General features: G+C 37.9%; 2 protein-coding genes across 2 annotated transcripts in view; one reads left to right on the plus strand and one right to left on the minus strand.

Moving 5' to 3' along the window:
- Positions 1 to 12,076, plus strand: part of LOC128734249 (cysteine dioxygenase type 1) — a 31,332-nt gene extending 19,256 nt beyond the window's left edge. The window contains exons 3-4 of the mRNA XM_053828326.1: positions 10,980 to 11,448; positions 11,509 to 12,076. Coding sequence (XP_053684301.1) covers positions 10,980 to 11,448; positions 11,509 to 11,517 — 478 coding nt within the window. The 3' untranslated portion in view covers positions 11,518 to 12,076. The remainder of the gene's footprint in view (positions 1 to 10,979; positions 11,449 to 11,508) is intronic.
- LOC128734250 (protein FAM136A) lies at positions 12,006 to 13,485 on the minus strand. The gene is made up of 2 exons (XM_053828327.1): positions 13,337 to 13,485; positions 12,006 to 12,551 (listed from the first exon to the last, which is right to left on the minus strand). Exons 1-2 carry the CDS (start codon positions 13,421 to 13,423, stop codon positions 12,213 to 12,215), a joined length of 426 nt encoding a protein of 141 aa, XP_053684302.1. The 5' UTR covers positions 13,424 to 13,485; the 3' UTR covers positions 12,006 to 12,212.
- Between the last annotated feature and the right edge of the window lie 816 nt (positions 13,486 to 14,301).

Here is a 14,301-nt window from a genome sequence, read left to right on the forward strand (position 1 = left end):
GGGTCTGCATAGGAGGAAAATGAATTCTCATCCGGTTTGTTTACGTTTGCGGTATTCGCACTTTCGTTAGTTTTATTTACAAATCTGAAAAGCAGTATTTTAATTTTCTCCAACTCCTGGATATAAGATGTTTTCTTTTTGCATGTCTCAGATATAATCGACGCTATGCTGATTAAAGTCACCAAATAAACGTATTTTCGCTTTAAGAGGAAAACAAGTTGCCAAGAGGTAAACCGAAACTCCAAGGTTATGGAGAAAAGCTTATCATAATATATGTTTTTACTGCATTTCTAGCAAACCACCAACCCGGGGAAATTAGGGTTTTGTACCACTAATATTTGTTATGCTGTCTGCGTAAACATTCTGCTTTGATTACGATTATGTTATTTAAGATCCTACTGAGGAATCTCAACTGTGTTATTAAATAGATGTCTGGAGATAAGTGATGATTGCACCTATGAACACTGACGATTTGTTCATGTTTTCCTCTAATTTGGAAGAAGACGTCACGTCGACGGTTTTTTCCCTTTTTACAATTGTAATCTCTGAGGCACATTTCTTCAGAAAAAAATTGTGTACCTACCTTCGGTGTATACTTTTTCTTTATGGCTTTTTCGTTTATGGCTTCCAGCTAAAATTTAAGTGAAATTTATTGTGAAACCGTTAGACTTGACACAATCTCGTTAGCTTATCTTACAATGCGGAAATACCCCAGGCTTAGAATTTTTATAATTCTCTTGTCTCTGTGGGTAATTAGGGATGATGAGGGCAATTCTCATAATATAATTGCCATGGTGAGTCAGTTTAAGTTTTTTTGTTAATATCTCAGACTTGTCATTGAATTGGGATGCGGATTTCATGAATATGTTTTTAAGACCATTTTCAAACAAGTTTATTTAAAAAATCTGTGAAATTGATCGTTCAAATGTCCAATCGAACGGTATGGTCATCATACCTATCGCCCACAGAACCGATAGAGTTAGGTGCCAAAGACACTCAAAATGCATTCCTTTTTCGAATCGAAACGAAAAGAAAATTGAAAATTAAAATAGAAATTGAGCCCAGCTGCCCTTGGATCACTAAAATTTATATGTGTTACTTTAAAATCGATCGGAGGCGTACAATTATCGAAAAATCAGAGGGGTTGTGTACAAGACACGACCGCATATATAGGTGACGCAGGACTACGTAAGTCTCTTTGTAGTGATAGTAGCATGTATTCATGCTTGTAATCATTCGATTCTTCATGTATACATGCTATATGCAACATATATACATGCTACATGCGTTGTATGTAACATTTATCAAAGTAGTAACATTGCATACGTTCAATTCTCAAAAGATTGTACATTTGAAAACAATTTAACAAAATCAAGAACACAAACTATTGCTTTCCTGCTACCTTACTGAAATTAAAGATTGTTTTTATTATCCATGGTTTCCCACGTTGAAAGGATTTTACCAATTCAATCCTATTTTGTCAACACCAACAGCACATCTTTTCACTACACTTCTAATGAAACGGCAAGCATGCGTATTCATACAGAGCCGTATTATAACCGAACACTACAGCTGCAGCACATTTTTCCAACACAGATATCAAATTCGCCGAGGTTTAATCGTCACGCAGTAAAGAAATTTGCGATCTGTTGGGACAACGAACTAGTGTCATTTTTTCTGGCACACTTCCCTAACACAGACATCAGATTGGACTAGGTTTAATCGCGTTCGTAAGAAATCTGTTGGCACGAGGGGGCTTTGTCACTCTCTCTGGCGTACTTCCCAAGCAAGGACATCAAAATGGTCTAAGTTGAACGGCGGGGTTAAGAAATCTTGTTGAAATGAGGAATCTTTGTCACTTGTTTTGGCTTACTTCCCAAGCACAGATATCAAATTGGTATAGGTTTAGATCATCGTAAAGAATCTTCCAACCAATCACGAAGCGAGAATTCTGGTAAAACATAGGTTCATCATATTCAATTTTTCAATAGTTCAACATCAAGAATCCATACATTTCTTCATTTGGGTCAATTCTTAGAAGATTTTCCGATCGATTGGTGTAAGAATATTGAAAATCGATCGGAAAACCGCTGAGCTATTAGCGCTCAAAACCTTTCATTTTTCGTGACGCTCGCGTTTTTTGATTTTTTGGAATGACACCCTATCTCAAAACTTGCCGTAAGACGTAGTCCCACGTCAAAAAGAATAAGCAATAATTGTTTGTTGTGTCCTCCCAGCCAAGATACCGCAAACATTGTAGCACAACCACAGCACACATCAGTATTGAAAATGATATTCTATACGCATTGGACCATAGACTTGTCATTTCTCACGATTGTTCTCCTCGATTTCAGAAATGCTTTTGACTGCATTAACCACTCCCTGCTATGTAGAAAATTGAAGCGAAGTCCCGCAGGGAACAATTTTGGGACCGCTTTTGTTCACTACGTTCATAAACGATCAGCCGTTCATAAACGATTGTAGTATTGATGAAAGTAGAATAACAAAAACTACAGCAAACGGCGAGTATTTCGATAACTGAAATCTTAAATGCCTTAATGCAGTTGACTTGATTGCGACTTACCTTAGGCTTGTTACGAAAATTGAAAATTTAAAAATAAAATCATTGCCAAAAAATGCAATAGAAAGATTGTGGCAACATTTCCCCCAAGATACAAACCTATGAATCATGTTCGTTGCAAACAACATTGTTTGACAAATTGAACCAACATCATTATTAACTTTTATTTCTCAATTACTCAAACATTCGATCCACAGATGCTGATTGCTAGTACCTACCTAACCAAAACAGAAAACGCAAACTATGTGCCCATGATAGTCGTCATTGTGGTCAAAAACCATGTGATCCGAGAATTCCAACAAAATCTGTAACAACAAAACAAACTATGTGACGTGTTTCCTGATCGCTTCGACTAATCTGTGCTTTATTATCGTTGGATTCTATGGACCTCTGTCTCGTTTTACAGTTAACGATTTGGCAATAAAAACTATTTTTCTAAGTTGAACAAGCTGCACCGACATGGATCACTGCTGTTTCAGTAACCCCATTCAAGTTTCAATCGCTCTAAATAGAAAGCATCCTTTACGAGAATAAAATGCGCGCGGTTATCGTCGGCTTGACCGCAGCTCACATGTGAACGAGAGACACACACGTCATGCATTCAATTCCGTTGTTTCTACTCTAGGTATAGGACTATCAGCATTCGATATTCATTTGTAGGAATGCTCTAGATGGCAACACCAAGGCCACATACTGTACAATGTTTATTGCCAAGTACTTTGTTATCTAGTAGATTTAAAAGGTAATTTCAAGATTGATCAGAGATGGAAAAAACTTTATTTCCAATTAATATTGCGCTGCCAGGGGCCATAATAGGATTCAGCGGTGATCTCTGTTCCGATGTTGATAACGTCTTCGAATTGTTATTTTTGTTTTTGTTTATTCGCACTGGAGCTATCAAGTGAAGATAAAGAGTATTTTTTATACGAAAACATGCAAACAGATGCGCTATTAATACAATATAAAAAAGGGTGTGCCACTATCATCTGGAAACGTTTCTGCGAAAAACTCGAAATTATTTATCTAGTGATAAAAGGCGCATTATACATGGAATTAAACTTGTACTTAAATAGTGACTGTTATGATTTGTTTATATCAATTTTTATACTATCGTCAGAAAATCATCGTCGAACATGTACAATTACAAGTTTCAATAAACAATCTCTTTTCATACAAGAGGCTATTTATTGAAATATTCAATGTTTCTACTGAAAATCTGCAAAAAATAGCAACCAATCTACATAACGGCAAAAGCTCCGTTTATCATACCCTCATGCATGTAATTTGTTGACTACAATAGGTACTAATAGGAAGTTCAAGTTTAGCAGATACATAGTAACCACACTAGCTTATCAAATACCAATGACCTGCTTTCAACAGTTGATTAAGTCCATTGGCAATTTTAACAATCTTTTCGTGATATTGGTATCGCACTGTTAGTTGAACTTTGATCACTTTAATCGCCGGTAATCTTTCTGGACATGCTCGAAAACAGGGCCGGCGCTCCCTTAAGGTGACTTTGACATCGAAAAAAAACTTTTTTTTAGGTATTTTATGTTCTGATGAAATGAAAAACCACACAAAGTGTTGGAACAAACTTTATTTGTTTTTCAGCAGACGTTTGAAGAGGACTTTTATGATTTTTTAACTTTATGTGCAACACAACCGAAAAAAAGAAGATAAAATTCTAATTTTTCGATCCTTACTGTTTTTCTTCTTTTTTTTCTTAGGCTGTGTCTCGTTTACAAAACTCAAAAATCATAAAACTCTTCTCTAACCGTCTACCAATAAAATAAACAAAGTTCATTCCAATAATTTCATCTTATTTTCCATTTGGACATTAACCATTAACTCTTTCCGAAGAAAAGTAAATGAGTTTGACCGCGTGCCGATAAACAAAGAACAGTTAATAATATCTATCTGCATAATCTGTTTTGCATTTCTCCGTGATGCATGACGAATGCTGTCCTTTGTGAGAGTTGGCCGAGACGTTAACGAGGACACGTATCAACACTTGCTGAAATGGTGTTCATCGCTAATTTATCGACGGAAGATATTAACTGTTCGATCGTGCAAACTATGGACTTTTTAAAATTCTATCCATGCACCTATTCGCACTTCAACGAGTGTGATATCTTCTTGGATTAACTAGACGCTGCAGAACTTTCTATAACGAATCTCTCGTAAACAATAAATTATTTAGCACTTGTATTTTTTATTCCTGTGCTACTAGGTATTGTGCTTATTTAATTAAAAAAGCAGAGTCCGATAGGTTTTTACTCTTGGCTGTAAGTGAATCTGTTTGTATAGAAAATAAAAAATCTAGAAAAACTTACATATTAAAAAGATGTTACGAAAGTTAAAATATTAGAATTATATTCAAAGCAATGCAGTACCAACAAGATAATTCTATATGATTTTTAAATTCTTAGAACGAAACATCAAAAGCGTACATATTTGGCTAAACAAGTTCGCTAATTCCCGTAGAGCGGTAAATTTTAACTCAAATATGTCAGCTACGCGATGGCCGAGCATCCAAGATCGTTAATGCTGAAGATTGCTGCACTGTAGGATCTGATCAATTACAAAAAGACCATCAATTATCACTAAGGTTTTAATAAAATTAACTTATTAAGCTCAGATTAGTAAAATGGAAAAATTGATTAGGCGGACACGGGCAAGATCTTTATATCTCGTTAACCTTCCTAATGCACTAGAAAAAAGCTGGCATCAAAAATGACCTATTATTTTGAGCTTGATTCAGTCATCCATTTTCAGTCCTATTTTCGTTTTCTTTGCCTCATTAGAATGGTACGACTAGAACTGGCTTATTGTCCTGTATTGTAATAAACGGCTTACTTACTTACTTAGGTGGCTTGCCGTCCTAAGACAAAGCCTGTTGAACAAAGTTTCTCCATGTAACTCGGTTGAGGGCTACCGCTCTCCAATTCCTCGGACACCGAGTAATCTCCGCCAGATCTCGCTCCACCTGGTCTAACCATCTTGCTCGCTGCGCTCCTGGTCGTCTTGTTCCTACCGGATTTGAGGCGAACACCATCTTTGCAGGATAGTTGTCCGGCATTCTTGCAACATGCCCTGCCCATCGTATCCGTCCAACTTTAGCCACCTTCTGGATACTGGGTTCGCCATAGAGCTGTGCGAGTTCATGGTTCATCCTCCGCCTCCATACTACGTTCTCCTGAACGCCACCGAAAATCGTTCTTAGCACTCGTCGTTCGAAAACTCCGAGCACTCGCAGGTCCTCCTCGAGCATTGTCCATGTTTCATGCCCGTAGAGAACAACCGGTTTAATATGGGTCTTGTACAGGGTGCACTTCGTACGGGGACTTAGTCTGCTCGACCGCAATTGCTTGTGGAGCCCATAGTAAGCACGACTTCCGCTGATAATACGCCTCCGAATCTCACGGCTGGTATCATTGTCCGCCGTTACCAGTGAGCCAAGATAGACAAATTCATCGAGTACCTCAAACTCATCGCCGCTGATCAATATACTACTGCCCAAGCGGCGTCGTTCGGCCTCGGTTCCGCTGGCCAGCATGTACTTCGTTTTAGACGTATTCTCCTTTAACACAATCTTTTCTGCTTCGCGCTTTAGTCTGGTGTACTGTTCAGCCACCGCCACAGATGTTCTGCCGATAATATCCATGTTATCGGCAAAGCAGACGAATTAACTAGATTTGTTGAAAATCGTGCCCCGCGTGTTGATATCCGCTCGGTTCATAACACTTTGTAGCACTATGTTGAACAGCAGGCATGAAAGACCATCACCTTGACGAACGGCCCTCTGTGTGATTCGAATGAACTTGACAATCCACCCGAAATCCGAACACAGCGCTGTGTACCATCCATCGTAGATTTAATCAGTTTGATAAGCTTCCTGGGGAAGCTGTTGTCGTCCATGAAGAAGTAATAAACGGCTGCGAAGTCTGTCGATAAAGAAGAGTCAAGTCAAGACATTTTACCCAAAAATTTGCTTTTGTTTAATGTGTCACATTTCTTACTGAACCTTTTCCAGATGTGACTGAGAGTTCAAACTTTCCACAATGCTAGTTTTCCAAATTACGGTAAAGTCAGAAAATTTCAGGTCTCTAACTCGTTGCGTTATCGGGTAATAACTTTGTTAGTATGCCGATTTGTCAAAAATGATGCTAATGTACTAAGAATGATAATTTCTTTATTTTTCAATAATAAACTCCCATAAGCTGTTAAATTTTACGCAACCGAAATGATAATTTAGTATAAGGAACCAGGGATGGTTCGATCACTTTGACTCAATTTTGATTCATTTGACAGTACCGCCTTAACGGGGCCAAATATGACAAAGTTATATATGGGAAATGGGAACGAACGTGAATGAAATGAACGTTCATTTAGTCTCTGGTGAGTTACTAGCGTTGTAGCACCGTAACTACAAACGATATAGCAAAACTTTGTTCAGAAAAATTGTAGATTAGAACTAGTTCTACAAATGTCCCATATATAATATTGTCATATTTGGCTCGGCTGAGACGGTACTGTCAAATGAATCAAAATTGAGTCAAAGTGATCGAACCATCCCTGTAAGGAACCACCAGCAACGAAACTGGTTTGGATAGGTCTCAGGATTTTGGATAAGGACAAACTACCGAAGGAATGGATTGAAGAAGTAGTTTATCCCATCTGCAAGGGTGACGACTTAATTGCTGTAATTACCGCAGTATTACACTGGTTAACGCTGCTTACAAAGTGCCAAATCTTGTTACGTTTTCCGTCGTCAATAGCCAGAGGATTTGTATGACATCAAGCAAGCTTTATGGCCCGCGTTACTGCCCAACAAACATTTTTTTTTGAATAGTAGTTTATTCAACCGTTGTATAGCTAGTTACCAGATAACATGCGCTTGATAAGCTGTTATACAACAAAAATGTTTGTTGGGTGTGGATTTGATATTTACGCTCAGACAAATTCTTCAGAAATGTCGACAGTATAACGCGTTCATACATGATATTTGCATCGATTTCAAAACGATAAAGTCGAATGATATCCGCTGTTGGCTAACAGGAAAGAGGATAAATTGACGCGACTGAATAAAGTCTTTCTAGGGGAATTCCTTAAGCTTAAGCTAAGCTGATGGACTGTATTGTATTCGTTATCGGGCTTGCCACACGGTAGCAATATGGACCCATTGTTTTTCGTGCTGTACTTTAACGATGTGATATTATTTCTGGGTCATGGATGTAAGTTGGTTTACGTGAACGATCTGAAATAATTTCTAGCTGTACGGTCCATTAAAGTTACAAAAGCTACTGGATATTTTTGGCATGTGGTGTCACAAAAATTGATTCATCGGTAGTAAGTAAAGCCTGGCTAAAAGTAAATTTAGAATCATAGAACTTCTATAATTCGGAACTGGAGTGTAGCGGAAAAACCTATAAATGACTAGATTGCAGTATTTTTATTCCGCTTTAAGTTTCACAGGGTCACATTATTGCATTTCTCTAGTTCTGTTGAAATCTCGAACTTTTTTCTTAATAGAACTCATCATAACCTGTACAGCTGAAGATACGACTGAGTCAGCATGTTTCTTCCACTTTGAACGCATTTCTTTAGCACTATTGATTGTCACCCCGCTTCACCGAAGTCGTTGTTTGACGATTATCAAAAATTTTTCAATGGATTGAAATTCCGCACTATTTGGAGCGTTCATCTCTTTTGGCACGAAATCGACATCATGACAGCTTGCTAAATCAGGCCATAATATAACGTTACCTTTATCCTTGTTTACGAATGAATGACAAAATCCATTTCTTCAAGCATTGTTCCATGTATAAACTTAATGTCATTATTGAAGAAGTGATGAAAGGCTTAATATTCAGTCTACAACTACATAGTCCTTGTCAGATCATGGCCTTCTTTACGAATTTGTCAACAAACACAAACTTATACTTACCTGGCATATCGCAACGCCCAGTTGCAATGCACAATTTTTGACCGAGAAGTTGCTTGAAATCCATTGTCACGTATAGGATTCGTCATTTATTAAAATACATCCACTGAATTTCTTCAAGACTTGCTCGTACAAATGCCTAGCAAGCTTCTTGACTAAATTTTGCTTCACGTGCCGATTCGGATGTTTACTGGTCATAGGAAGACCTATAGCCTTCCCGAGCGAAGATATTTCGCGTGGTCTTATAGTTGCATCGTACCTTTAGCCATATCCCACATGGAGATGCCAGGATTGGACTTAATGCGCCTAAATATCTTTCCCCTCAGCTCTCAATGCAGACCACTCTGGATTTTCCCGGTGTTTGCGCAAGATTTTTTTCCATTGTTCGAGTTCCATTCTGTACTGTTCCGCAGCGTGGTGGAATATTTTGACGAAACTTGAACCTGTTGTTCTTCGTAAACCATCTTCGAATCTTCTCGGCTGGGACGTGCTGCTATAGAGTCAGTAGGATCGTTGCACTAGCCCCGTAATTGTCCTGTACTCTAATAACCGGCTGCGAAGTCTGTCAATAAAGAAGGGTCAAGTTCTCAACAGGTCATACCCATGGTTATACCCATTGCTTTGCTTTGCCACTTCCTCCTATAAGGGGCGTGTCGGTGACGCATGAGGGGCGTTCAAATTTGGTTTTGGTGTCAGCCCAATACTGTTCGAATACAACATTGATGGCCAGGTTCTTCAAAGAGTCGAACACGTGAACGATCTAGATGTTGTGCTTGGTTTTATTTCACAGCTCGGACCACACTGTTTAAATACCTTGTACTGCACCCTGGTTAGACCAGTATCTAATGCATATCTGATTTGGACTCCTTATCAACTGGCCTGGACATTAAGAATTGAACGAGTGCAGACGAGATTCATTCATCTAGCATCTTCCCCGTCGTGATCCTGTAAACTTACCGCCATATCTTGATCGTTGTCACCTTATTGATATCGACACTTTAGAACGTCGGAGGAAAATCAAACCTGCCATGTTTGTTGCCAAGACGCTGAACGGAGATGTAGATTCACCGCTTATACTTTCGTTGTTGAACTTTCAAACTACTTCAGTCTCAACTGCAACCCACAGAAAACAGGAATAGAGGAGTCCAGCGTGCAAAATGGCTCGCCCAGATCAAAGCTGATTTGCAAGTGTCAAGGCACTCAAAGAATAGCTACGCGTAGCCCAAGACCACGTGGAGTGGAGACCAGTTCTTAGAGCCGAACTGTTGTTGGTGAGAAGCATTATTCCCAAAAAATTGTTTCTCAAGCGGTTAGTTAAGAATTGAGAGTATGTTAGTATTTTCAGTTGCTTTCTCGGTTGATTCCTATCTGATTTATTTTTGAACCGAATTGCCATACCTGTGACCGCAAACATCCAGCACAGCGGTTGGACAAGAATGAATTACCAAAAGAGATCCCAAACGTAATATGCTTAAAAAAAAAGTAGATGATTAGTCCTTGTGGTCAAGCGTATACATGATCCATGAACCAATTATACGGAATCCGAAATTATTCAAAAGCTTCAACAAAACAAGTCAACAAATGCATACCCCTATTCTGTTTTATGACTACACAAGACCACACACTGCACAAAGTGCTGAAAAATCGCTTTTTTTTCAATAGCGCGTAGTTTCTAGGTTAAATTATCATTTGGGCCACAAGGCCTGTTGATGTACAAATAAATAAACAATAAACAATAAAATGCAGGAATTGGAATTGAAAGTTTTTCATTATCCTCCATATTCACCCGATTTATAAGAATTAGTACAACTTTCATAACTAGAACAACTACTGTTTAAATGGAAATCAACTTAATTTTGACAATGATGTAAAATTACCCTTCCAAGAATTTATTGACCATTGCCCCGCAGATATGTTTGTAGAATAGCTTATTTAACCGCAACACGACTAATGACAGTCGAATAACAGCCTGATAAGCTATTGTACAACAAAAATGTTTGTTGAATAGACCATATTCCGGCTTCAATTTTTATCTACGGACCTCAAAAGTACTTGGTAGCATCCGTTAGCCTCGATTTTGCATTATTGATCGAACCCATTTTGGTAAAAATTTCTATTCTGAAATAAGAAGGGATTAACGCAAGCAATTTGATTAGATTCTAGAATAGATATTCTGAGCACGCTGGAATTGATCCGCATGTAGAATTCAAGTGTTTGTGTTTTTCTACCGTTTTAACAAATGTATGAATATAGTCGCTCTCTTGGGGCGAACCAACCACATGTTGATAGCCCCAATAAAAAAAGTTAATAAATAAATAAATATAGTCGCTATCTATTAATTCGCTCACGACAACGTCTTATGTCCATTTATGGATTTCAAACCGCTGTCGCTAACTGTAGAACAATCGACTTTAAATGATTCTATTTATTATAATTCTTTATTGTTCATAGATACACCCGTAATCTGGTAGATGAAGGAAATGGAAAGTTTAACTTGATGATTCTTTGTTGGAACGAAGGGCACGCGTCAGCCATTCACGATCATGCCGATTCACACTGCTTCATGAAAATGCTCAAAGGGTCGCTGTGCGAGGTGCGATATGCCTGGCCAAAGGATGCCACCATCAATGAGGATGCCGCTGCTGATATTGCTAACGGGAACGACTCAGCTGAGCATCAGTATACTAGCGATGAATTGGAGGAAATTTCTCGTAATACCATGGAAACAAACGGAGTTTGCTATATAAATGACACTCTAGGGTTACATCGTGTTGAAAATCCCAGTCACTCGGATGTGGCTGTTTCATTACATTTGTATTGCCCTCCATTCGACACGTGTTCAATATTCAACAAGCAAACAGGAAAACGGACAAAATGCAAGGTTACTTTCTGGAGCAAGTATGGCAAGCGGGAACCACAGGTAACTTTAAACTATAGTCAACCTTAGACGCATGCTTCATACGTTTGTTTTCTATTTCAGGACAATTAAAGCATTTATCAAGCCCCGAAGCCATACTATTCAAACTGATCCAAACTGTGAAGCTTGAAAAGCAATGGGAAAACAAGTGAGATTTTACATGTTCTACAATTTCAACCTTTTATGCATAGGTGTTTAGAGATTTAGCTTTTACGTATGTCATTAGCCGCTTCCAATACATCGGTAGATTTTGTTTTGTACTTCACAACATGCATGTTTTATAAAAGTTTTTTGTATAGATTACATAATTGTTAAGAAAAAATGACCTTCAAACTGAGGAAAAAATATACGGGAAAAAAAGTAGAAATATTTTTCATAATTAAGATAACACAGAATAATCTCAAATTCAGGTTTATTACAAATTTCACGTTGCCAAAATTCAACCCTTAACTGCACTTTCAAATGTAACCATAATTGTAGGGTTTACTTAAGTTACTGTTACCTATAAACATTAGGACATTTTCAAGGCACAATGAAAAAACTAGAAAAACATATTTCATTTATGTATAAATAATTATATTGTTCTTTAGCATACAAATACATAATAAACAATACAAAAGCAATTTGTTTCTTAGTCTCTGTAACTGGCTTGAAGTGTAGCGAAGAGAAATCATTAAAATAACACGTTATGATAGCTCACACTTCCTTCTCCTGGGATACATCATATGCGAACGGACTTTAAATGCGCGCTATTCACAGTGTATAGTTCAAAACCGTTTACTTCCAAGTACTTGGTGCATTGTTTTGAACAAACCAGGCAAAATTTCCACATGCTTATCTACGCATTTGATAGCGCATCGTTCAAACATACCAGTATACTTCGAAATATCGTCATCCGTTGGTGTCGGACCCATTTTATCCTTTACCGTATCATTGCAATCCATTACGCATCGCTGAAGTCTACTGTTGAAGCTTCCTAGTTCTTTCTCGACATGCTGCTGTGCACGTTGCACTGGAATTGAACAGTTTTCTACGCACCTTTGAACAGAATCCATGCTGGCAGCCGTATCCCTGCAGCAGCGAGCTGCACATTCGTGCATCTCAGCCTGCAATAGAAGCAATAGGATAGAAGAAAGCTTGATTGAGATATTTCTATCATATTTGTTTGGAATAACATGTATCTAAATTAATGGGAGCCTGAGAATGTACCCATGCTTAAGCCGTTCCAATTCGAGTGATACTACTGAGATGCGAACCTACAACCACTCATTTGTTATATAATTTAGTGCTCCTTGAAACAACTCCCTTTCAATCTTGGGTTAAACGTGCAACCATGGTTTTTACCAATTACATATTGTTACATTCTGCATTAGACGTAACGGGAACTATAAAAACGGAAGTTAAAATTCAGAAGTAATGTAATTCTGCACATTGGTTCAATGTTTAGGCGAACCTTCAATATCAGTAGGAAACGGTACGGAGGAGAAGCACACGAGGTTATTTAAAGATAAGAAAAGATGCGTGCGAAATTCAAACTGTTACTTACATAAAAAGACACATGCGCTTATCTCAATACATTATATATGATTACAATACAGATTGAATTCATGCTAAGCAGCACATAATTTAATCCTCAATAATTGAGCAAAGTATTTTCAAAACTCAATTGCCAGTAGCCGTTACAGTTCGAATCTTTTACGCATTTTCATGCGACCACAGTCAAAAATATTTAAAAGGCAGTAGTTTTTAGTGTTTTGAATAGTATGTTATAATAGTCAAAATAATAATTGCGTTCACAAAACATTACATCCTTTACATTTTACGTAATATTTAGCTCCTCCCCGGCATATCGCACGTGTTGTTTGGTACCGGTAACAAAAAAAAAACATACCTGCATCTTACGCAAGATTGTCCGGTCTAATTCGTCTACGCGTTGTGATAATTCCAATTCAATGCGCTGTTTCTGTTGTTCTACCATATTTACTATATACAATAATTATTACACACTATAATTATGAAGCTAATATCCAAATAAAACGTTCCAAATCAATGAGAAATACTTTCGAACTGCTAAAATATTGAGCTGCTTCACGCAAACAAATTGTGATTGACAAAGTGAGAATGACAGCTGATAAAATCAATGAAAAGTCCCAGGTGGCTAAATTTTAGCTAAAGCCGAAGAAAATGTCAATTTCTGGATTTAGTTTCCAAAAGGTCGCATAATCCATGCAAAAGGGTTGATTATGCAACCTTGTGAAATCCAAAGCCAGACTTGGTGATGAGCGTGCTCCCAACCAATCACGAAGCGAGGATTTTCAGTTGGACAACGCTTCATTATTTTCCGTTTTTCAATAGTACGTACTTTGAAATCAATAGGTTTCATTATTGGTGTGGATGCGTAGAAGATTTTCCGATCGATTGGCGTAAAAATATTTAAAATCGTTTTTGAAACCGCTAAGCCATTAGCACTCAAAATTTTTCGTTTTTCGTGACGATCGTATTTTTCGATTTTTTCGAGTGACACCCAATTCCAAACTTTGCCGTAAGACGTAGTATTACGTCAAACCCCATAGAGCGCATGGTATTTCGTATTGGTTGATGCGTGTTGGTTCAAAACTTCATGTTTTACTCTAAACATGGTGAAATTTTAAGTGATATTTTAAGCACCCCTCTGACACCCTGTCGAATCTAGAAGGACAGGGTCAGTACGCCCTCTACGGATTACGGTGGTAACTTTTAAGTTGTATATGTGCCATCACTCACGCTATCACAACCACACTGACACCATTGCATGATATCGTACATCAACATTATACGCATACATTCTTTCAAATGGTTGCGATCACTAACACTTAT

Source organism: Sabethes cyaneus, chromosome 2, assembly GCF_943734655.1.
Source record: "Sabethes cyaneus chromosome 2, idSabCyanKW18_F2, whole genome shotgun sequence".
Classification (NCBI taxonomy): Eukaryota; Metazoa; Arthropoda; class Insecta; order Diptera; family Culicidae; genus Sabethes; species Sabethes cyaneus.

Excerpts from the sequence above, each read along its gene's own strand:
- LOC128734250 (XM_053828327.1), bottom strand. The coding sequence starts at position 13,423 with ATGGTAGAACAACAGAAACAGCGCATTGAATTGGAATTATCACAACGC. Across the intron at positions 12,552-13,336 it reads CAATCTTGCGTAAGATGCAG|GCTGAGATGCACGAATGTGC; the intron begins GTATGTTTTTTT and ends CTTCTATTGCAG.